General features: G+C 38.4%; 1 protein-coding gene across 2 annotated transcripts in view; it reads right to left on the bottom strand.

Moving 5' to 3' along the window:
* Positions 1–217: 217 nt before the first annotated feature.
* The window catches only part of tns3.2 (tensin 3, tandem duplicate 2), a 61,549-nt gene continuing 38,357 nt past the window's right edge, over positions 218–23,409 (bottom strand). For both annotated transcript variants that reach the window (XM_042513506.2, XM_042513518.2), the window contains 11 exons: positions 10,495–10,651; positions 9,816–10,270; positions 8,323–8,406; positions 8,038–8,169; positions 7,479–7,574; positions 6,268–6,345; positions 4,792–4,869; positions 4,359–4,527; positions 4,208–4,276; positions 3,506–3,535; positions 218–2,635 (listed from right to left, as the gene is read on the bottom strand). In XM_042513506.2, the coding sequence (XP_042369440.2) occupies positions 2,494–2,635; positions 3,506–3,535; positions 4,208–4,276; positions 4,359–4,527; positions 4,792–4,869; positions 6,268–6,345; positions 7,479–7,574; positions 8,038–8,169; positions 8,323–8,406; positions 9,816–10,270; positions 10,495–10,651 (1,490 nt within the window). In that variant the 3' untranslated portion in view covers positions 218–2,493. The remainder of the gene's footprint in view (positions 2,636–3,505; positions 3,536–4,207; positions 4,277–4,358; positions 4,528–4,791; positions 4,870–6,267; positions 6,346–7,478; positions 7,575–8,037; positions 8,170–8,322; positions 8,407–9,815; positions 10,271–10,494; positions 10,652–23,409) is intronic.

Below are 23,409 nucleotides of genomic sequence, written 5' to 3'. Positions count from 1 at the left end.
TCCACTGAGACCAAAAACCTGAATAGAGCCTCATTCAAAACTGCTATCTGATGATCTGGCCTCTAAAAAAAGTCTCCACCAGCACACAGAGGCTGGAGACAGAAAGATCAGCAGATCTCGGAGGCACCTGGAGGCCTATCAGTCATTCAGAGCAGCTTTTTCTGTCATGTGCTCCAATGCTTTCTTTCCCAAACACACACACATACACGAGCTTGGACACACTTTGACATTGCCAAGTTTATTCAAGAGGGTGGTTCTTCCTGCATGTGGGGACCTGCTCAGCTCCATCTGTAACTGTTTGTTGGTATAAAACTTGTGTGAGAAGCAAGAAGGAAGAGAAGAGCTGAAAATCTCACACATATCATTCAGGAAACTGATATTTGTGAAATACCATTAGTTCTGTGCATTCTAGTGAGAGCTCAACTCATCCGGACTCGGATTCAGTTTACAGCATGAAATTTGGTGGCTGATTACTGCCATCTATTGGGCACACTGTAAATCACAACATCAAAATTTAAAGGGTCAGTTCAACCCAAAAATCACTCCTTCACCTCCTGCTTATCCAGACATGTATATAGCTTTTTGGTTATTTGTCAAGGTTTTGAAATATCTACATTACAATTACATGACTTATTATAAAAACATTCAACAAAAAGTCTGCTGTGTACCCAAAGTCTAATATATCTGCTTCCTCTTTGCCATTCAGCTCATTCAAAAACTATTGAAACACTTCAGTCAGCCAATGGGTTACATGTTCATTCAATACCATGAACACACACACACTGCAGTTTATTTTAACTCAATCCCACACACCATCCTGCTGCCCCAAATAGTCACTAGAGCACCAAATGTGGATTAATCTACTGCTGAAAATAGTCCACAACAAATGCACTATGTTTGAGTAACATTTGCTAGAAACTACAGCACCCAGTGGTTTTGGAAATTTAAGAAATTGACATTAAAGAACAAATAAAACAGATTTCTGGTAGAAATCTCATGTTGATATGTCAAAACCTGGACAAATATTCTTGAATTTGGATCCTACATGGATAGTATGGATTGTATACATTACCTCCATTGTTAATCATTTTTGCTTTAGTCCTAAAGTTTAGTCCTGAGTGCTTGTGAGAAATGCCGCATGATGCAAATGAGTGGTAATACTGTGTCACTGTGACTGTGACAATACTGCCTTATTTGGAGGTCTTGTGCAGAGTATGGGGAGGACTTGTGTGTGTGATATCGGCACATTTTTTTCTGTGGGTTACAAATCAACATTAAAAAACAGATTAGAAAATAAATTATTTTTTGTTTTGGGACGTTGGCGCACCAAAGCTTTAATAAGACGTCAGAATTAGAGATATCTCTAACTGATCAATGCTCATTTACAAATCAATGAAACAACATGACTTTAATGACTAGAGGAGAGGAGCTGGGAATGGAAAAGAATGCTTATCTAGACTGAAAGTTTGACATCTCTTACAGTGACTGTATTTAATATCTTTTCAGAGCAAATCAGAATGACGTATTCATGACACGTTAACTGTACATCAATCTGTATTGAAGTTACTGTAAAAGGAACATATTGACATCTATATTAGTAATACAACACATATACATGGGCAGTTTATGTGGTATCTGGTATGTGAAATACTACAACAACATGTGACATAATTGTACAGTTTCTGAGGTTCACTGCCTTTAATCCTAATGTACAGTATGTTAATATACAAAAATATATGACAAGTATATTTGGGAAAAAGAAAGACTTTTACACATCTGTAAAAAGGGATAAATACTATAAACACAACACAATAAATCCATCTTAAGTACAAGGCAACCACATCATTGGCTTTGTTATGTGACAACATTGTAGATTTTGTTTTCACTCATAAAAATGCACCTGTATTTTGCACAAAAGAAATGTTGAACCTGATTTGCACATTTTTACTGAAAACAGAAGTTTTTGAAATTATGCTTTAAAATATGAGTTCATGTTCAGAATTTTAGATATTCTCCAGTTTGAATCAGAGTAAATATGTTGTATTTTTCGGCTGTGACCACTAGCAACAGGCAAAGTCAAAGTGTAATATGGTATATTTAGGGTAAGTTTGAACATACAGGTCAGTTTAAGGTCAAAATCTGGTGGTCAAAATCTGATTTTCTCTCTAAATTCTCCAGAAAAAGTGATTAGGATTTTATAAAAATTTTATTTAAAAAACCCCAAAAAGCCCAAGGATGCATCTTTAAGTAGTTTCAGCCTCCTGCTGAGAAGTTTAACTTTATACGTGACAGTCTGGGCTCCCTCTGATGGCTGCATCCTGCAGTGCAGTCAGTACAAAATACACAAGTTTATTTTGCAGGATAGAGCACACAACTGGGTGCTGGAGTGTGTGGGAAATAGTTTTTGGCTCTTGGGAGAGCAAGTTGTTGATGTTGGGGTTGGAAGTTGATCCGCCATCCATTTTCTTTATTCTGCATTGAGTCTGTTTCTCCTTACTTCTTATGTGACCCAATCATGACTTTTGAGACAAAGTTGACGATAGCGCTTGCCGGCTGCTCGGGGTCATGCTCAGCAAACAGATGGCACATGTTTTCAGTCTCACTCTGTGATTTCCTGGCTACAAATCCAAAGATCCTGGACGAAAGGGACAGAGACAGACAGGAATAATCATACAAGAGAAGGGAGATTTTAGAGCTTAACAACAGTTTGCAAATTACAAACTTGAGTAGGTAGTTGAGTGTGTTGTGTAAGTTCTGTTTCCTTTTTAACTGATATTTTTTTTTTGTGGCATAAAAAAAAAGTCTCAGACCACACTTGTAGCAAAATTCACTTCTCCATTGTCAAACAATATTCTCAATATGCTGCATCAATGTATTTTAGCTGTGCTAAGACTACATTTGGAGCACTCTTGTTGTACCACAGATGGCAACATCCAGTGGCCTTTGTTGCATTCTCCATCTCTATCCCTATCTTGATCCTCTCATCTTAAGTTATCCCTCTACTTAACTATCTTAACTCTATATGTCCCCAAGTTATGACAGATATCAGGAGCTTTTAAGGGGAACACTTTTAAATTTGCTACAAAATCTTGGCAGCATAGAAAAATACTGTAATTGAAGTGCATTCAAACTAACCATACTTCATGAGGAAAGGAATCACCATTTTTTTTCAACTGTGCAGATGGAAAGTTGAAATTAAAAGACAGATTTTGGATGGATGATAACTTCAAGGCCCCATACATTTACAGTATTCATAGTCTTTTTTTAAAAACGATATAATAGTGATATGTATTGCATCAACTCATTGCATGATAATTCTTTCTTCTTGCAGTCCTTGAGAAGACTTAAGACTATGCACTATTAGTGTTGTCAATGTGAATTATGATGCAATTTGTGTCAGCAACTTTTTGACTGATTTAGAAAAATAGGAATATGATTAACCATAACAAAGTGTGAATAGAGCAATGAACAAAACAAGACTTGCAGCAAAGCAAAGGGGACTTACTTTGCAGTAGACCCGCTGCCTCTTGTCCATCTGTTTGGGACAGAATAAAAAAACAAAGTTGTCATATCATTATAAGGCATCACATACATATTTGTACATCACATATATACACTTATATCACATATAATGTAAATGTATACATAACAGTCTCTCCTCTTTTTAAAATATGGTGAAAGCAGGACAAGTATGTATAAAATAATAACATACAGGATTCCAATTTTAGCACTGCAATCATCCTATAGTGTATCATAAAATATGTATTAATTGTATCACAACTCCTCTATAGACTTTTTGTGTTTTTCTGTTGTTGTTTTTTTCATTTTTCATTTAATTTCATTTTTTTCATTTTTCATTAGAGAACAATCACCGAGACAGACAGGTTGAGACTAATACTATTGAACAAACATTTTCACATCAGGTTTCTTATTGCCGATGAATGTCTCATATATTCAACAATTCAGTATATCTGAAAATAGATATTCTTGACTGTAAATTACCTTTTTTCTGTAACTGTTTGTCATGTTGTAGGAGAGGCCATCAGCTAATCACATTGTTTCTTATGTCTCTGTGTGTCTTTTAATTTTGCTTTTATTAAAAAAAAAAAAAACAAATTAGGAGGACTGTACAGCCTAAGTGGAGACATTCTCTCACCAGTGTTTTCTATTAGAATATACACAAATATTACTAATATGTGATACTCACTTCCTGCCCTGTGGGTCCAGAGAACAGAAGATGACAGTGTTGACAGCGTAGTGTCTCCTGAAGAACAACCTGCAGGAACAAACAGTCTGTGGGAACATGTTGACTAATGTGTGTATGTGTGTGTTTGGACTGCACATGTTTGAACACTTACTTTCTCTGGTTGTCAGTGAGCGTGATTCCCTGTGCCGACACTTTGAAGTGGACGACGGTGCACGCCGGTGGGGGGTCCATAGAGAGCGTCTGCGTGGTCGCCTTCTGAACCGCCTGATGTCCCGTTAAAGACTCCAGCTCGACAGAGCCCAGGTACCACACATTACACGCTGCACAGTAACACATAAAAAAAAGGGTCAACAACACTTTAACACAAAATGAAAATTTAAGATATCTACTTATTTTGTTTGCAAAGTTTAAACTGAGCTTTTTGTGTAATTTGTCACAGATATAAACTTCATTGGGGTTGTAAATGACGCAGAGTTTGTGAACATAATAGATAAATGTGCAGTACACGCACACACACACACACACACACACACAGGTCAAACAAACACACAGATTTGTGTACATATTTGGTATCTGTCCAGTACCTGCTCCCTGTTTGAGGAGCTCAGCTGCTGAGTTTGTTGCCGTCTGTGCAGACGAGTCATTCAGTTCCTCCACTGGGTCTGCAAGCAAAAACACACAGTTTGTTAGCCTGCATGTAATTATACTTCATATGAAGACTCTACACTAAAATATTTGGTTGTCATTGTAATCCAACATTATTAATACTTCTGATGGAGGCCAGTATTATATAGTTGTGTCAGTCCCAAAACCAAAATTTTACTTAAAAAAATACCATGGTGCTATTAATATATTTTCCAAAATAAAAGAAAGAAAGAAAACTTCTTAGAGGCATTGGTGAGGTGTGCAGAGACTCTTCAGGTGACATACTTAAATGTCCTAAACAGGGGTTGAAGTAATAATTTACATTTATTCTTGTTACTGTATCATGCATAGTTTAAAAAAACTCTTTGTCATATTTTTATTTATTACTAATCTATTTATGTGTCTGCATGTTACTGTATGTTATACTATGTGTGCACAGCAAGCTGTTCAAACAAATTGCCCCTAGCAGGATTAATGAAGTTGTCTGAATCTGGATCAATTACTGATGTAATGCATCACCCGCTGAGCACACTATGTGAACAAAACCAAACATACTCACAAGGAACGACAAGTGCATGAGTCTAACATGCTAACATGCCAAAATGCTCATGTTGAATCCTCCAGCTATGACTTCTGAGTTGACTGAGGAACAGTTCCTTTTAATGAGGTGTGTGAGGCCTTTAGTTAAGTAATACTGGGACAGAGAGGCTCAGTGGACTGCTTATATTTGCAGATTGCGGAGGACGTCATGGTGCACGAGAATCACAGGGTGATGTTCACACTGGTGAGTACAAAACCCTTTGTCGACTAGAAATGCAGCATTGCGTGTATTACAGTACATGGTGTGTACACGCTGTGCAGGCAGTCTTTTTGCATGATATGAGTGTTTGTGGCTGAAGTTTCTGTGGAGTTCATATTGTTGTTGTTGTTGTTGATGTTGTAGTCGCCTTGGAGATGCTTTATTGATTCTATAAAATGTGTCAGGTCATTCAATTTACTGTTTGTGGCTTAATAATGCTTGTTGCGCCTGCCGTGGTGTCCATAGCATTTTTAGTTTTTCTTATTCTTTTATGGTTAGTTCTTGTGAGGCTGCAGGTGAGGTGGTTGTATCTTTATAATTAATAGATTGATCAGTTGCATGCACAGGCTGCAAAGGGCTGTCTATTGAAAAAAAATAATGTTTTGGACATAATAAGCTCCTGTTGCTGATATTAATTCAGGAGTACATATGTGGGCATTAATGCAATGATGCTGACACACAAAAAATAAGAACTCAAAGGTTGATGACTGAGTTTTGATTGATTCTAGGGTCTACCTCTGATGCTGTTTCAAACACGCATAAACGCACACGCACACACAAACGCACGCACGCACACACGCACGCACGCACACACACACACACACACACAATTTACCTCTGTCAGGCAGGATGAGTTTACAGGGCAGAGCTAGCGGGGTGATGGAGTGCTGACACACCAGAGCTGTGAGACTTCCTATCAGGAAAAAATTTAAAAAATGTATTCATAACGAACATTTCACAAACAAACAGCTACAGCATCCAGACTGATGCTGAGTGGAGCCAGATGCACCTCATTCCACTGACCAGTAGATGGTGGCACAGTTAACACATTATAATCCTGGGATACTGCACTTTATTAACCTTAGTGGTCCTCACCGTGGACAATTAACAGATGGATATGAGGAAGCTACGTGCTTTCTGGACTGATTTAAAATGCTGAATACAGTACTTAAAATGTTAATCTCAGTTTAAGAATTAGATTATACCTAGATTATGAACATCCTGGACCTGGAACCATTAGTTTTATTTATTTTTTTTATACTATTTTGTACATTTCTTCCACTACAATTTAGACAGACATATAGTTCTTTTTACTCCTCAACATTGTCCCTGCAATGCTTTATTTTACAAGTCAATAACTTCCTGATAAGACAGACCTGTGAAATAAAGCATCGTTCCTCTGACATAAGTCATATCTACTTACTATGCTGATAAACATTTTATAACACGTGAGATAAGTTTGTTAAATTGTGGTGCATTTCAGAAGATTAAATTACTAATTATTTACTATAATTATTACTATAATAATTAATTACTAATGAATTATTTTTACTTGTAATCTCCTGGACCAGTTTCCAAATCAGAATACTGCTTACATTCATTTTACTTTGGCAAGTTGAAACTGTTTAGGGTTTATTGCTTCCAGCTCTTACTTACTTGTATTTTCAACTTGACTGACAGGGCACGCCACTGTAATTACCAAAACAAGACTGTCTGATAAAGTATATCAGTGTTTTATTGTGTATGATGCTCTGAAGAGGTGATATGATCACATTCTGCTATAATACTCATAACAACTGTTTTTTTTTTTTTGGGCAATACTTGAATTACAGTATCATTGCAGCCAGTTTTTTTTATCCATAAGCAGCTTCTCAAATGAATCCCTAGAAAACCTACAATATCCCAATCCATGTTCATATCACGATACCAATTTACATATGTGTACATTTCTTTTTAGAAATGTGTAGATTTAGTAATTAGATAAATCAGCACCAAAAAGAGTGATAAATGACCTAAAACACTATTATAAAGTTTTAATAATCTCACCAAAGTATGGCTCGTTGGGGCAGCCCTTGAGACGAACTCCTTTCTGCGTGCACTCTATCAGGAAGTGTCTGACCAGCTCATTGGACAGGTCCCCTACTGCAGATACAGAGAAAATATCAATATATTTTAGTATATTTTGTACATATATGTCATTACTGACTGGTAGATTGAACTTTTTGGAGACTTAAACATGACAAAAATGTGTCTATCCCCTTGAACTATCTTTGTGTCAGTGGAACAGAAATTGAATTTAAGAGAAAATCAAAGTGCAGAAATAAAATGCAGTAATTGACATTTTATGACCTATAAAACAGTGTGTTTTTATTGAGCTCCATTTAAGTAGGAGGAGCTTTTTTGTGTTCTACTTGTAGATGTTAAAAGGTGTTGGTCAGACCTTTTGGAACTTTTGATGATGATTCACAGAGTTTGAGTAGCTATAAAAATTGTGTAGAAATCACCACCAGAGGCATGACATATTTTCTATTCATGTAAGGCAGATTCTGTAAAACAGCTTGTTGCAGGGATCATAGCCAGGAAACACTTGACATTTTCAGCCTACCTTTCTTACTCTGTTGTATCACAGACGGAGGAGGCGTAGCCACCTTCATAGCCAATCCATACGCCCCACGAAATGAATGACTGTCTCTGACAATGAAGGAGCCGGGCTCTTTGTCCTTCAGCACTGCGATGGCTGTTCAGTAGGTCAACAGCGGGGAGGGAACACAGATAAGCTAAAGTTAGAAACATCATGTTCATACTGTACAAGGAGCAGAGCTTTGCACAAGGGCTGCACTATGTGCCTGTAAGTGTCTGTTAGGCTCTCCTGTCCAACACTAATATTTACCTTGGTCTCTAGAGATGTCGGGCTTGTACCAGAACTTGGACGTGTCCTGAACAAACTTCACAGTGTCTTGCTTACTGCCAAAGTCTGCGAAACATAGATTAAGACTCAGGTCTCAGGCTTTCTCAGCTTTGGCTCAAATACGAAAAGACAAGGCAGGAAAAAAAAAAAGAGAGAGAGAGAGAGAAACTTGTTTAAGGGTTAGCACACCCAAATGACAACTAAAGTATTATTACTCAACCTTATTTATATCCAGTTTTTATTTGTGGTTCTAAAGGATTGAGGAAAAAAAAAAAACTATACTTGATGATGATCGATAATCTACAGTTGCAGGCAGTATGATGGAATATTAGGTTATTCTCAAACAGTAAATGTTATGTTCCAAAATACTAAAAACCATTTCATGTAATATCAAAACTTGACACTCAAAATGTAAACCTTTTCGAAAAATAGAGCGTTACTACTTAGTCACGTGTGACTTTTTTCTTGTAAAAACTATTACTTTATGCTAATAATGTTTCTTTTTCTTTTTCCCTTTTTAAATCACAGCTTTCTTCTCAAAATTTCAGACATGTTTTATTGCCAAACATCCCTTCAATACAAGAAATACAGTCTTTTTTTTTTGTCCATGGTATTGAGATTTTGTTTCATTATTAGATGTTGAGAGCAACAGACTTAGTTTAGAAGTGCGACAGTCTGCGTCCATGTAGAAGGGAAGGTGGATGAGTCAAACAAACACAGGAGAACAACACTGGCTTCAGCCTTTGAGCCAGTCAAAGTCTTGAGTTCAGTAACACACCGCTGACTTTTTAGCTGCATTTGTGATACCAAAGACCCCCTCTGCAACAAGATGCAATAAAAAAGGCTGTCCCCAGCGTCACTATAGTAACATCGGACTCATATTGTGCTGCTCCAGCAGCACAATAAGATGAAGTCAGCAAAATGTATTTGCAGCAACTTGCTTGTGACTCATTTTTGTTCTCACCTTAAATAAAGTCTATGGACTGCCAGCACAATAAGTTCTGGAAAAAGAAAGTCCTTATTTAAAGTCCTTAACTACTAGTGTAGTTAGAAGTTCTTGGTAAGAACTGAATTATTTTCATGGTCTGATAATTGGAAAAATTGACTGGCTTTCTATTAGTTTGATAACATTTCTGTGGAAACATTGTGGCGTTCAGAAAAAACAGCACGCTCTCTACAAGAATGGGAAAGTTAGCTGAATTTGCTTGATTTAATTGATTGGTATCACTGGCCATTTAGGCCAAGGCTAGAGATTGCTTGGTGAGGTTTTTCTTTGTTAAATAAAGGTTAAATTATTTCTTAAAATTATGAATGCACTGGATAATGAAATATTTGTGGGACTTAAGAGTGACCCTGGAACCAGATCAGTGCTTTTTGATGTTTTGGTAAGCTGGCTATTTATAAGAAAGAGATGGAAAAAATATTTGTGCCATTGACAGAAAAGGGAAGAGAACAGTCTGGGATAGTCAGTGTACCTGCTCCGGGCGACGGGGCCCCACTGAGTCCTCTGAGAGGGTCGGGGGTCATGGAGGATGAGAAAGGGATGCTGATACTGCTGCCACTGTGAGGGCTTGAAAACCCACTTAAAGAGGGGGAGCGGGAGCCAAGCTCTCCCACCTCAACCCCTCTCCTCTTCTCAGGCAGCAGTGGAGGGAGGCCCCCGTCTCCCCCGAGGTTCAGACTCCCAAGGCCCTCCATGGCTTCCAGCAGGCTGTGCTCCAGGCCACCATTCCCCAATAACAACGAGGACAAGTCTGTGCTGTCTGTCTCTCTGCGGTCCCCCACACCTCCACCCAGGCCTCTCAGAGCCCCCCGGGGAGAGCTGTGGGCATTGGGAGTGTTGAGGGAAAGAGGAGGTGAGGGCTGGGGGGGATACGGGGAGTTCAGGGAGTTTGGAGTCCGGTCGTGCCACACAGGGGGCGGAGTGGAGCTGCAGAACAGAGACAAAGAGACAAAACATTGTGTTTTGTTTGTCCAAGTTCTGTGTGACGGGAGAGGGTGCATGCAGTACAGAAGTCTTGTTTTTACATTATTGTGGCCACAGTTTTTTTCAGATATTGTAGGAGTAATACAGCATGCAGCCCATTAGAAAACCAGTACATGATACACCATTGTAAGCAGAGGCAGAAGCAGACCACACGTGTGTGTTTGTACCTGTCTGTGTGAGGGAGGGGGCTGTCTGATGACATGGAGCACATGGAGCCAAAGATCCTCTGACAGGAAGCAGGAGTGACCGACACTTCTGATCTGAACAGTTCTCCCTCTGTGGAGCCGCCAGCGTGGTTCATGCTGTCTAGGAAACTCCGGGAATCTGAAAGAAAGAGGCAAGTTCTCAAATCTCGCTCTCAAATACTCAACCAGATGTAATATAAAAACCCTAGGATGAGACTTTGTTCCATAAGCTATAATAACTGCCTACTAACTTACGTGTTTACTTTCTCTTGGACTCGACCTTTGTGGGGATTATAAAACTATCAGCTGATTTAAAAGACGAAATAAGGTTGATTGAGGGGCACTGGCGAAAAAAATAAAAGGTACCAGATTAATTTCTAGAATGTATGGCAGCCCATATGGCATGGCATCATAATTTCTTCATTTTAAGGCCACTCTAAAGGGCACTTCATCACACATTGAACCATTGGAAGGGCAGCCTATCATGTTTTATCTACCATAGGACACCCAGGGTACTTTTGCTGCTTGTTCAAACATTCAAGAAATAATTCCTGGTAGAAAGTGGAAGTTTTTGTCAACAAGGAAATTGAAGTACATTGCAAACCTTATCCTTTATCCTTTACACCATATTTTCTCATCTCATGTCTGCCTCTTGTCTGCAGCTTTAAAGTGTCAGAGTGCTAGGACTATTTTCATAGCAGTACTTTAATAAATATTTTTAAAATATTTTTAAAATATTTTTTTTCCAACTTCTTTATCAAAATCTAGAAATGTCTTTCCCCAAAAGAGGCCCTAAACCCTTGCTGTGTGTTATAAAATGTATTTATGTCCACAGTCTAGATCAGTCTGAATCATTCACAGCTAATAATAGAGTGTAGTAATTTGTCATCTCAAAGGTACCAAAGATATATTTGTTGTCAGCCATGTCCCTGCGCCTCAGACAGCCTGAGTCTACCACTGGAGGCACTAGTAGCTGTATATATTTGATTTTTGGACGGAGCTAGGCTAGCTGTTTCCAACGAACTTCAGTCTTTATGCTAAGCTAGGTCGCTGCTACAGTTCCATAGTTTAAGAACAGACATGACAATGGAATCTGACTAATAATTTCATTAATAATAAATAATTTCTTCTTTAAGCTTACATTAGACTGCAGGAAAGCAGAGATTGACAGCGGAAAAAAGGAGCAGAGGTGTGTGTGTGTGTGTGTGTGTGTGTGTGTGTGTGTGTGTGTGTGTGTGTGTGTGTGTGTGTGTGTGAGTGTGACATAGGAAGGAGGGCACTCCAAACATCCCAACATGACATCCTGACATTCTGACAACACAGTGTGTCATTCAGCAAACACAAGGGCAGGCCTCCTCAGGCCACAGACGGGCCTGTGAAGTACGATGAGTCACCGTGTAAAGAGTCAATCATTATAAAGAGCTCCTTGTTTCGGCCGGCTTGCTACCTCCCCTCCCCCTGCCTCCCCCTCCTCTCTTCCGCTCCTTCGCTCCATTCAGGCACACAGAGATGGAGGAATTCAGAGTTTGGTTGCGATCATATTGGACAAGCTGCATCATCTCGAGGGGATTATATAATCGCACGTGTACTGTTAATGATTTTGAGGGATGCTTGAGTGTTTGCATGATGCACCAGTGACACAAATACACACATATTGTATGTCCTGTGGATGTGTGACAGGAAGTGTATCGAATACAGTACACCTTTTGAGTATTTCACTTCAGTATTTCTGTTTTATGCCACTTTTTACTTCTACTCAACTACATTTCTCAGTGAAAATTGTACTTTTTACTACACATTTTTAGTAGAAACATATTATAAAGTAGGTACTTGTCAGTTTGCAGATTAAGATTTTCCATATGTATCCCATGCTCCCATGCATGTTGTTATAGACTAAATGGCAGTTTACAGTATAAAATAATTAAAATTAGCTCCACTTTGACTAACAAGATTAAAATGTTGTATAGATGTTCATGATCATATAATAACATAAGATATGATATAAAGCATGGTAAGGGGGCACTCTACTTAACAATAGGAGTGCAACAATACATGTATTTGTATTGAAGCTTTTGGTACAAGGCTTTTGGTTGGGCACCAGTGTTCTGTATAGAACCGAATGGTGAATTTTTTCATACTTTTGATATTTAACAACAATCTGTGCTAAATATTTAAATGCTAACATTCTGAACATTTTACTGATAAGTCCCCCAAAAGCCCCAGATTCAGTGTGTGTCAGTAGTAGTGCTGACCCAAATGCTTTGAAGTTTCGAAATTTTTATTGTTGCCACGGCAATTGATGTCCAAGTCAGTATTAAAATGCTTCATTTATATCATGCATTATCCCAAAGAACGAAAATAAGCCATAAATAGAAAAAGAATACTCTAACATTATTCACTGTGCATCAACATTTATTATACCCACTTAATCTCATATCAAGACTTTAAACTTGTGATGGTTTTGTGACTCTGACTCTCTCAGCTAACATCAGTCATCAGCAGTCCAGCAATGAAACTGGTACAGTCTGACTATACGTGACAGGCTTAAAGATATGTCAAAGAGAAATTTGTCAAAAAAGTTCAGGAATAGTTTCAAAATTGACCAAGATGACCCCAAAAAAGTCAAGTGCCAGATACACCAGGGGAATCAGGGCATCTACATCGAACTTAGCAAATCACCTGAAAACCATGAGAAACACCTTAGCCATGTTGCAAAGTAAAAGTATCCCTTTTTCTAGCTATAATTTGTGGCTAATGTTACTGTGACCTGCATGCAAATAAAGTTGCTAATTGACGCATTATTTTTTGTGCATCGATTGAAATCTAATGCTTCAAAAAGTCAAACCTATGTCCTGATCTTTCATTAACCCCCACCTCTCTGAAGCTTTGATTAATTGCAGATATTTCTCTACTAAGGCTTTGATACCCAACACTGCTATTAGGTCATTTGAAACAATTAAGTCCAATATCAATTTACTCTTGGGCGGCCCCGTCATTATTGTCTCATTTGTTTTAATGTGAGACTTTTACTTGTAATGAAGTACATTTTTATTGTTGTCTTGGTACAATTATTTAAGTAAATGATCTGAAAACATCCACTGCCGCTGGTCAAGGGTTCAGTGTTTAACTTGACTTTCCCACAGCTGAATGTTTCCCACGCACATTTCTATAGTGCCTACATTATGCACGGTGTATCAGATGTCTGTAAGTGTGAAGTTGCTGGCAGCTGCTGTAAGCAAAACTCATTAAACAAACTGAAATCATGTTTTGTTTCAATTTATAGGAATGCACAATATACTGATCAGTTTAACAGTAAATGTAGAATATAACTTACTCTTACTCAAGATATGAGGATACTTGTACTTAGCTTGAGTATTTCCGTTTTTGTTTTTCTGCTACAATATGGTTGAAATTTCGTTAAAAAATTTTTCTTTTGAGCACTTTATTACATTTCTTTGATTTAATTTGGCTGAAGTTACACTGAAAATTCAAGTGTTTACATACAAAACATTTGATAAGTGTATAAAATATTACTATTTGCTGAATGTTAAATGGTTAGTTTATCTTTGCTTTGGTCAGCTACAACATTGAAATGCTGCTTAAAAATAATTTAACACTCAGAAAGAAGCCGTCCTCAAGAATGTGTACTTTTGCTTTCGTATGCAATACTTTCTACACTTCTATGCTTTTGAATCTACTCTATCTCTGTTGGACAATACTTTCTAAAAAAAAAATGAAGTGCTATTAGTATCTTTATTATGCCTGGTATATTATATTGTTTGGGATTTTATGCATTAAAATAGTGCATTTTCATTTATTTCAGTAATTTTGGTTGATATCAAACTTTGTCATATATAAAAACTTTATTGATGATTGATTTGTCCGTTTGGTGCCATCTGATATCTTGCATAGTGTGACACACAGGCACAACTTGGACACTCAACTTGAACTCTTCAAGTTAAAGGGGTTAGAGATCACAAGCACAGCGCAGATTATATTGTGGTCTGCCTTTCATTGGACATAAACCTCTCATCACTGGCACACAGACACGTACACATACACAGCTCAGGAAACAAAGATAATCCATAGTTATAGTTGTTGTTTCTGCTTGAAGCAAACAAACACAAACTGAAGGGACAACACAGAGGATTCGTCAAACATTCCCACAGTCCCTGTCAGTTTTTCTCCCTCGGGATGATTCCCAGAAAGCAGCCAAGGTTCATCTCTCTCTGTTCCCACGGCTGACTCTCCTCGCTGTGGTTTGTCACATCTGCTGCTCTGCAGCTCATCCCGACTCATCCAGCTTAATTACAGAGCAGCCCAAACTGTGGCAACACCAGCTGACCCCACTCTGACCTCTGACCTCAGACCAGACTCTGCTCTATGAGGCTCTGCTGGCCGTTATTACACCCTGATACACCTTTCACCTCCTGTATCCATGCTGCACAGTATCCATAGCTACTCACTTTCAGCCAGACTTTTATTAATGAAAAAGCGTTGAGAGAGACAACAGTCTGTGTCTGCTGTTAAGCACATTTGGCAACAGAAGTAAATATTCTTAATGCCCAAATTATTAAGAAATCAACTGCAAAATTTTCCTTTCAAAATTTGGACTCTTTCCATTCAAAGTAAAAGCTTTCTCTCTCTAAAACTCTATTTGGTAAAACTGTTAATGTGCTACAATGAGGGCTGGGTATTAAAGCTATTACTTATTAGTTACCAAGTTAAATGCACTTGTGGCACAGAATAAACAAAAAAAAGTAATATCGGATAAACAGTAATCTTTTTTAATACATATAACATATGTCTTGGAAACAATAAATCATTTGTTGATGCCTCCGAACGAGTCACAGTAATAACTCATGTCAGCTCTTATAATGCCAAATGTAGGCATTAAAGCTTGGTTAGGGTTGGAGAAAAATAATTGATTGGGTTAGAAATAAACTCTATTGTCTGCCTGCCACTATGACTGGTGGATTCAAAAATCCGTCAGCCACTCAATAGATCACTGTTTTTTTTTTTTTTTGGCTGGTGAGTGAAGCAAATATTTATATATAGTAGCTGGTGCTAACTTTCAACACTGATAATATAAGTAGTTATGGGAAGCTTTGTCTGCCTGGTGACAAAATAAATACTTGGCTAAAGTTAGAGAGCGATTGTGGTTAAAGGAAACAGACATTGGCTATCAGTTAGAAACTATAAAACAAACAACGGCCTCTCGTGTTGATTCATCCAACCACCTCTACCCGTCCCTCTAAAATAATGTCACACTACCTTCTCATGTTTTTTTGTGATGGACACGACTCATAATGCTTATGGCTGTGAGAGGATGTAATCACTATTAGGTATTTGCTGAAATAGGTGATACTGATAATGTTTGTGGGAGGACAATCTAATCCAGGTACTACAGGAGAAACAGCCTTTTGGATAACTCTGGCACTGTTAGAGTAATGTTTATTCATATATACGCTCCAAAATGTCTGATTTATATCATAAATTTGGCAATTTTAGATTATTTCATTCTGGCAAAGCACTTGTAAGGCTTATTGTGTTAAGACCATCCTCCGCCCTTTTCCACTAATTTAGAGCAGCTTATTTTGAACTGTTCGGAGCATTTCAAACAAAAAATAAATTGGTTTGGAACCTGAAAAGTTGGTTTCCAGCGAGAACCAAAAAATAGGTTTACCAAGTGTTGCATTGGTGGGCATAGGTATTATTACAATTTATGCCCTCCTCTTTTTCTAGCCGTTTACAGTATATCCACCTATCAGCCAAAAAGCCATAGAAAAATATAGGTGAGTATACCCAATTCCTTGTCAGTGAGCTACCTATCTACTTAGTAGTACACCCACCTCATCATCTACCACCACACCACTGGGATTTCCTTGATCTGAAGTGTGAATAGTGATGGGATCAGTGGGTATGTTATATTCTACAGGTTGGAAAGAGAAGATGCTGAAGGCTACAACAGAAAGATTGGTTGAAAAATGACTGGGGGAAAAAGGAGTAATAATAGTTGATTCATGCTCAGTTTTGGATAAAAACAAATGTCTGTAATAAAAAGAACAGAAGTTTGCAGTGCGATCCGCTGTCTTGCTACTGATGTTTACTCCTGTTGTGCATTGTGCAACACATTTCATTGATGACACATTCTTGATTACAATGGTTATGTTCAGCCTGGTGGAAATGCAAGCTTTTTTTCACTAGACAGGAGCGAGGTTCCAAGAATCCTGAACCAAAGCAGTTCAAGAACCAGAGCTAATTTGGTGGAAAAAGGAGTGCTAGAGATGTTCGGCTTTTGTTGTTTAATTCAAGAAAAAGGAGTCTCAGTATTCTGACTTAGTTAGTTTATGAACTACCAGTCCCTTTTTCATTCCATATACAAACCAGTGTATACTGCATTTTTGTGTGTGTTGTTTTTAGTTTAGTGGAGCAAGACGTACATGAACATGACAGCAGACTAATAAAAACATACCTGATAAACTTCAGCATGTATTATTTTCTAAACATTTTTAGTGTATTCACCCTTTAGTTTTTTCAACAGTGTTTTTCTGTCCATTGTTTTCTTCTCACTTGCGCAGCTCTGAGTAAGCACAAAGCCTCTATAGTTTGGGTCGAACCGTGCAAAACCAATTCCAGATGGCACAGACCCATGTGGGCATGACTGCCAACCTCCACCAGCCAATAGCCCCTCAAAAGAAAATATAACACACACATAACACACTCACACAGATGCACACACAATTTCCTGATCACAAGAGTGTGAAGCTTTATGGCGCAGATTGAAACTGCATGCATACCTTCATGCTTGGTACGGAGATAATCCCATTAATCAATAAAACCACAGCGAGGGTATCTGGAGCTAATATTTCTCTTGATGTTTCCCAACTCAAAGAGCACGCTGGTTGTTGCATAAGCAGAATAATATGAAAAGCAAGGCAGAGAAGAAAAAAAACAGATAAAGAGAAATGCAGAAAGATGAGAAACATACAGTTGTCACATGTGGGTGCAGTTTGTGTGTTGTGTTGTGACAAAGGAACACTTTTCCTTGTCTCTCTTTATGTCTTCCACTCACGCATCCAAACATTTACTCTCTGTGCAGCATCGCATTAGGCAGAAGGGTGAGCCTACACACATGCATAAACACAGTGATGCATGGGGAGTTATGCAGGACAACAGTGGGTTTGCAGACTCCCTGCTGACCACAGGAATGTGAGTGCAAGCACTTTGCGCGCACACACACACACACACACACACACACACACACACACACACACACACACACACACACACACACACACACACACACACACACACACACACAAACACACGGAGTGGCTGCCAGGTCTGAAGGTCTACGGCGTGTTACAGCTGTTCACAGCGATCACAAGCTGCAGCTTCTCAGGGGGATGAAGGGAAAAGGGAGTGAAAGAGAGGAAACAGCAACACAGTGATGGGGAAGACACCTGCTGTGATCTTTGAGGCCCACTGAGAATCCATATTATTGAGTAACAATGATTATATTTTCAAAAAGTATTCAGGCTAAAATAAAATGCTTGTTACATGAAAATTCCAGATTTCAACTAAATTGTACGAGATGGATCATTCATGATACTGGACTGTGATTGTTTGAAAAATCTTTATACTTGATAGGTTTGCATATGACATGCTGAGATCAAGATTATATACAGACACGATAAACTGATTGGTGTCCTTTTAAAACTGTAAAAGTAATATCCTAGTATCAGACATTTGAGTAAAAAACAAACTAACAAAATCCAGGATTATGGATACAAGTTTGGGTAACTAAACTCAAAGGACGGTTGCAGGAAACTGAGTGGCGATATTTTCGGTCATAGCAGTGAGGACTCAAGTTCCAGGTGTGTAAAACTGGTGCAGAGTAAAGATATCTGGCACAATTTCGCCTCTGTCCAGCATGCACGGTTAGGGAAAATTGTCTGTAGAGATTAAAACTCACAATAAAGTTGTACTTTAAACTATAGTTCTGCTAGAGTATTGACTTCTGAAGCTCATGCTGTTAAATGAAACGTTTCTAATCAATATCTGATCAATAAAATCATCTGCAAGTGTGTTAAAACTGCATTAATTAATTAATTTCTGGCCAGAAGAACACCTCAAACATCTGAAAAACACAAACTCTAACGTAGTATTTACTTGCAGTTGTTATAACTAACATGTTAGCTAGAAGTTACAGTTCCAGCAGGCAGGGCAACATCATGATTCCATTGGACTTAAATCTGTCCACCTGACAAACACAAGTCCAATAACCACTCTCCTGTTTGCTCTGGTTTGGTCTCCACCAGCTCTTGAGCAAAATTTCTTGTTGGCAGCTTATATACCGTTGGCCTGATGAAAGACCAGATACATAAGAAATGTGAAGTAAGACTCAAAGAGGCCAAAGAGCCATAGAGCTTTCACATCTGAGATCCACGTACACTTGACCTCAAAGTCCAAGTTGCTTTGTGAGTGTAAACACTGTGTACAGTACCCAGGCACGGTTCGTAAGTCCAGTCCACTTAAATGGATGGTCTTCTCTAGAATGGTTCATGTCTACGCTGCTGTGGTTGACATCAGGCATAAAAACTAGCTGTACCAAAACACAGAAATGGAGAAAGGCCATCTGCATGTGCGCGCAGCATGCACCAACCTTAAGCTGTGAACTGCAAGGCCCTGGGTGATAAAGTAGGCAAAAGAGTCGTTCTTGACGTAGTATGCATGACGCAAAGGTTGATTCCATTGCATGGGTTTGGGATTTTGTGCTTTTAAAAAAGTGTGACAACATAATCAAATGTCACATGGATGATGATGCAAGAGTACTCGGGTATGGAACAACATTACTTATGCAAAAGTGTCGCGGGGGTGGAGGGAGGGTTCAAATGAAATTGGGCACCATACAACGCAATCGCAATCGTACCTTATATGAAAATGGCCTTAATGCCCTTGGTTCATCCCTGTGAGTGACCCTCTTCACATAACTGGTAGTTATTTAATCCTTTGATGATAAAATATTAATTAGAAGAGCTTTAGGAATAATTGAGTGATTTCTGCCAAAGGACGTGCAGCTCTCTCCTTGGTATGACTTGGCGCTGCATCACAATGCGATCAGTTGTCTTCCGACTCCCTCCCTCCTTCAGTAAAAATCAATCAGCCTCAGACCCTACTGTGTCTTTCCTCCTCCTCCTATTCAGAAACAGAGCACTTTTTCTATAGAAGAGGACAAACTAGTAGGCGGTCTTCTGTAAATCAGATTCCTCTGCCCTTTCTGGGTGCGTAGACAGACAGCTTTATCGTCTCAGTCAAGTAGCAGAGGAGAAAGTTGCGAGCCAGCTGAGGAGGGAGTGAAAAATAACAATGCTACAAATAAGTAAAGGGAGAGAAACAGGGTAACGGCAGCCAAGGTGTGTTCAAAGAAAAAGTTATGGGAGATCACAGAGGTGTTTATTGGTGTCTGAAGTATTCTGACAATGAGCTGATGACTATAAAATGCAGTCTGAGACGGTTTGACGTACAAATAGTATCTGACTCTCTTAGTTCATCACACAGCCTGTCAGAATTCAGGATCAGATGTGGAGGTATGAAGCTTTCCTCAAGCTCAAAATAAATATCAGAGTGTTTTTCACGTCTGAAGGAAGTCTGAACTGCAAAGAAATGTCCCCGATATTTGATCATGTTTTGAAGCAGAAGTGAAATTCCTCAGACTTCACCCATCTGGGGAAGTGATCATGGATCATAAGTAATTCTCCTGGTGGGTCTATACATGTTGGTTGTTATAACATGGCGCTGTGCTGCAGGAATAACTTATTGTTCTGGAAAGTTCTTTACACATTAGGCTCAACCCCAGGCTCTATCCATTATATTATTGACCACAAAGATTGGTTTTGTTTTCATGTCTACTGTGTAACCATCAAAGATAACCTACCTAGGTTAGAGCTGAAAAAGTGCAGATACAAAGTCAAATATTTTAGACATCAAGCTGCGATTTAACAGGATTTCAATAGCTATATTTTGACCTAGTTAGGAGCTGCTTTATACTGTTCAAATAACATCTTCATCTAATCTCAACGTCTTCCTCGCTTTAGTTTTAATCAAGACACTCAGACCAAATCAGTGTTTACTGGGAGAGGCATCATGTCTATTTGTCCACAGCTCACATGCCATCAGGTCACTGACTCCATGTTCCTGAACTTGATGGCACTGTGTTTTATGCAGATATATTTATTGATCCAGGGTTCTGTATCCAAGAGTAGCAAAACTATATCAAAACACTAATTTACAAGCTCTCACACAACTCGTTCAGTGTAATGAAAGTCTAATTTTTCCAGGTGTGCGCTCAGTATATCTCAAACAGACAGCTTTTGCTGACGGCAAACTGAAAGAACTTATGTGTGTTCTCTTTAGAACCAGACTCCACTGACAAAAATGGCGGTTTTATTATTATTAAATTTATTATTATTATTCCTCATTAGTTAGCTTGTTTGTGTTATAGTATCACTCTGGTGTTTCAAAGGGTAACTTCCACTTTAATAAAGTTGTACAATAACACAAATGAAGTACCTATCTAAGCAGTGGTACACCAGCAGCTCCTTGTTCAGAGAGGTAAATGTTTTTGTCAATAACATCTGGCTTTGAAGAGAAAATAGAAAAGTTTTCATTCCTCACAGTTTCATGTTGGTAAGGGCTGTCAGTTTGGGCAGAATTGAGCATTAGACTGGATGAATGAGACTTAAACTGCATGATTTATGTGAGAGTCCATAGACAGAAGTTTTTATACGGTTTTGCCATTGTTAAACACGGCCCCCTCTAATTTCAATTAATCAAGAATTATATCTATTTTCACAAATTCAATACAACACATGGTGATTAACTGATATACAAATGTTCTTTTGGGGGGTGAAGAATTCCTTTATTACTCATGAATACTCCTTGAAAAATGTAATGTAACAGCTTTAAACAATAAGCACCACAGCTCCTGATTTAACTGAAATTGGTGTCAGCAGAAAAAATAAATATGTCACTTGTTATATTGATTGCTTAAAGGATAACAAACAACCTCCTCAACAAGAAATGAACTAATATGACTGAATGAAAGAAGTGACATGTATAACTTAACGATTCTGCTTTCCTGCAACTCTAGAACAGAACATGCCCCATGGTCTGTGTACAGACTCCACACAGTCATGTTTCTTGCCATGTTGTTGTAAATGGGCTGTAGAAATACCAGACACCATTACATCATTACATGATGCTCTGGTACATGTCACACAGGCTGGGCTTGTGACACCACAGACCACTTGTTGATTAATTCTGAGGAACAAAATCCTTCTTTCTTTCCACTTTGGTCTCTGCACTGGCCCTCTTGTCCACTGTGTTGTCAACATTTTCCGTCCTTGTGTCTTAGAGTTTCTGCCTCTTTGCCCTTAATTTCCTGCACTGCTGTGAAAGCCAAAATGTTTCTTGCACAGCGGAAGTCTGTACAGCATCTCAGAGCAGCACTCCCTAATAAATTTGTCCCTGAGGAAATTATCAATTTTCCCCAAACTCGTAGGTAGCAGCTAATCAACTTCAAGCTTCAGCCTGCTTTCAACACTGTCCAAACATTCCTGTTGTGTTTGGGGCTGCATGTATTTTGTTATCGACAAATCTGCCAGTCAGCCTAAATTAAACCAGAATCGTTTGGTCTATAAGATATTAATATGCAGGGAGGAAGGCAAACAGCAGTTCGGTAATGCTTCCTTTAACAATTTTGTAATTTTGCAAGTTGTAGTGTTTTGAAAAGACCTGTGTAGGATAATGCTAATTCAAGGAAAATTTTATTCTAATATCTGATCCACTCAAAACCAAGTAAATATCAATTTATTAATTACTGATTATTTGTACATTTGTTCTTTATATGTTCTGTGGTAAATTTTGTGCTTGCCTGTTGACAAATTTCACATTTTTACATGAAACCCATGATTGCGTGATTGAAGTATTTCACTGATATAAAGAGGGTACTCACAGAAAACTAGGCTGTCTATACTGTAGAAAAGAAAGACACAAATATGTTTGAAATTTGTGCAACATGACTAGAGAGAAAAAGAGGAAAAGGGCTGTAGGATTCACTTTTGCTTAAGAGGTAGAAAACCTACAACTACCAAAATGCACTGCACTGTACCAAACCAATAAATGCTCACGCTGGTGGGTGATGTAACGTGCACTTGTGCGTTTGAGAGTATGGTGGCCAGTGGCAAACAAACGATCTCGTATTATGATTAATCAGTAGGCTAAGATATGTTTCTGAACACGTGTGAGGTGAGAAATAATCAAATCAGTAACAGAATCTTGGTTTATATGTGATCAGAGCTGCTTAGTTTTATTGTTTGATGTTAGTTTTTTTCTGCCTCTGTTTTCACTGTGCAGCTAAGCAGGGCACTAAAATAATAGGCAGTAACTTCCTATAATCTTGATATATTTCATCAACACTGCCTTGTTCAACTGTTTGATTGGATTTGTGGCTGTGGTTTTAACATATTTGGTGAACAATACAAAAATACTAAAGCACAGGCTGTAGTTTGAGCAACAGCCCGAGAGCCAGAGAAACTACACTGATAACAATGCTGTCTGGAGGTAGAAAATATACCTTTAAAAACTCCAAAGATTATGCCAGCAATTAATTTGGATTAATCACTTGAAATTGAATTTAACACTGTGTTATTTTCACATATTAATAATACCAGTTCAAAATACTATATCCAAGAACTGGTGGCTGTTGCTCAGGTGGAACAGCGGGTTGTGATTTGATTAGAAAATTGACGATTCAATCCCTGGCTCCACCAGTCAACATGTTTAAGCATTTCTGGCAAGATACTGAATCCCAAATTCCTCCGGATGGTGGTT

The sequence above is a fragment of the Plectropomus leopardus genome, chromosome 5 (assembly GCF_026936395.1).
Source record: "Plectropomus leopardus strain MGB_pleo_1.0 chromosome 5, ASM2693639v1, whole genome shotgun sequence".
Lineage (NCBI taxonomy): Eukaryota > Metazoa > Chordata > Actinopteri > Perciformes > Serranidae > Plectropomus > Plectropomus leopardus.
This window is presented reverse-complemented; position numbering and strand designations above follow the sequence as displayed.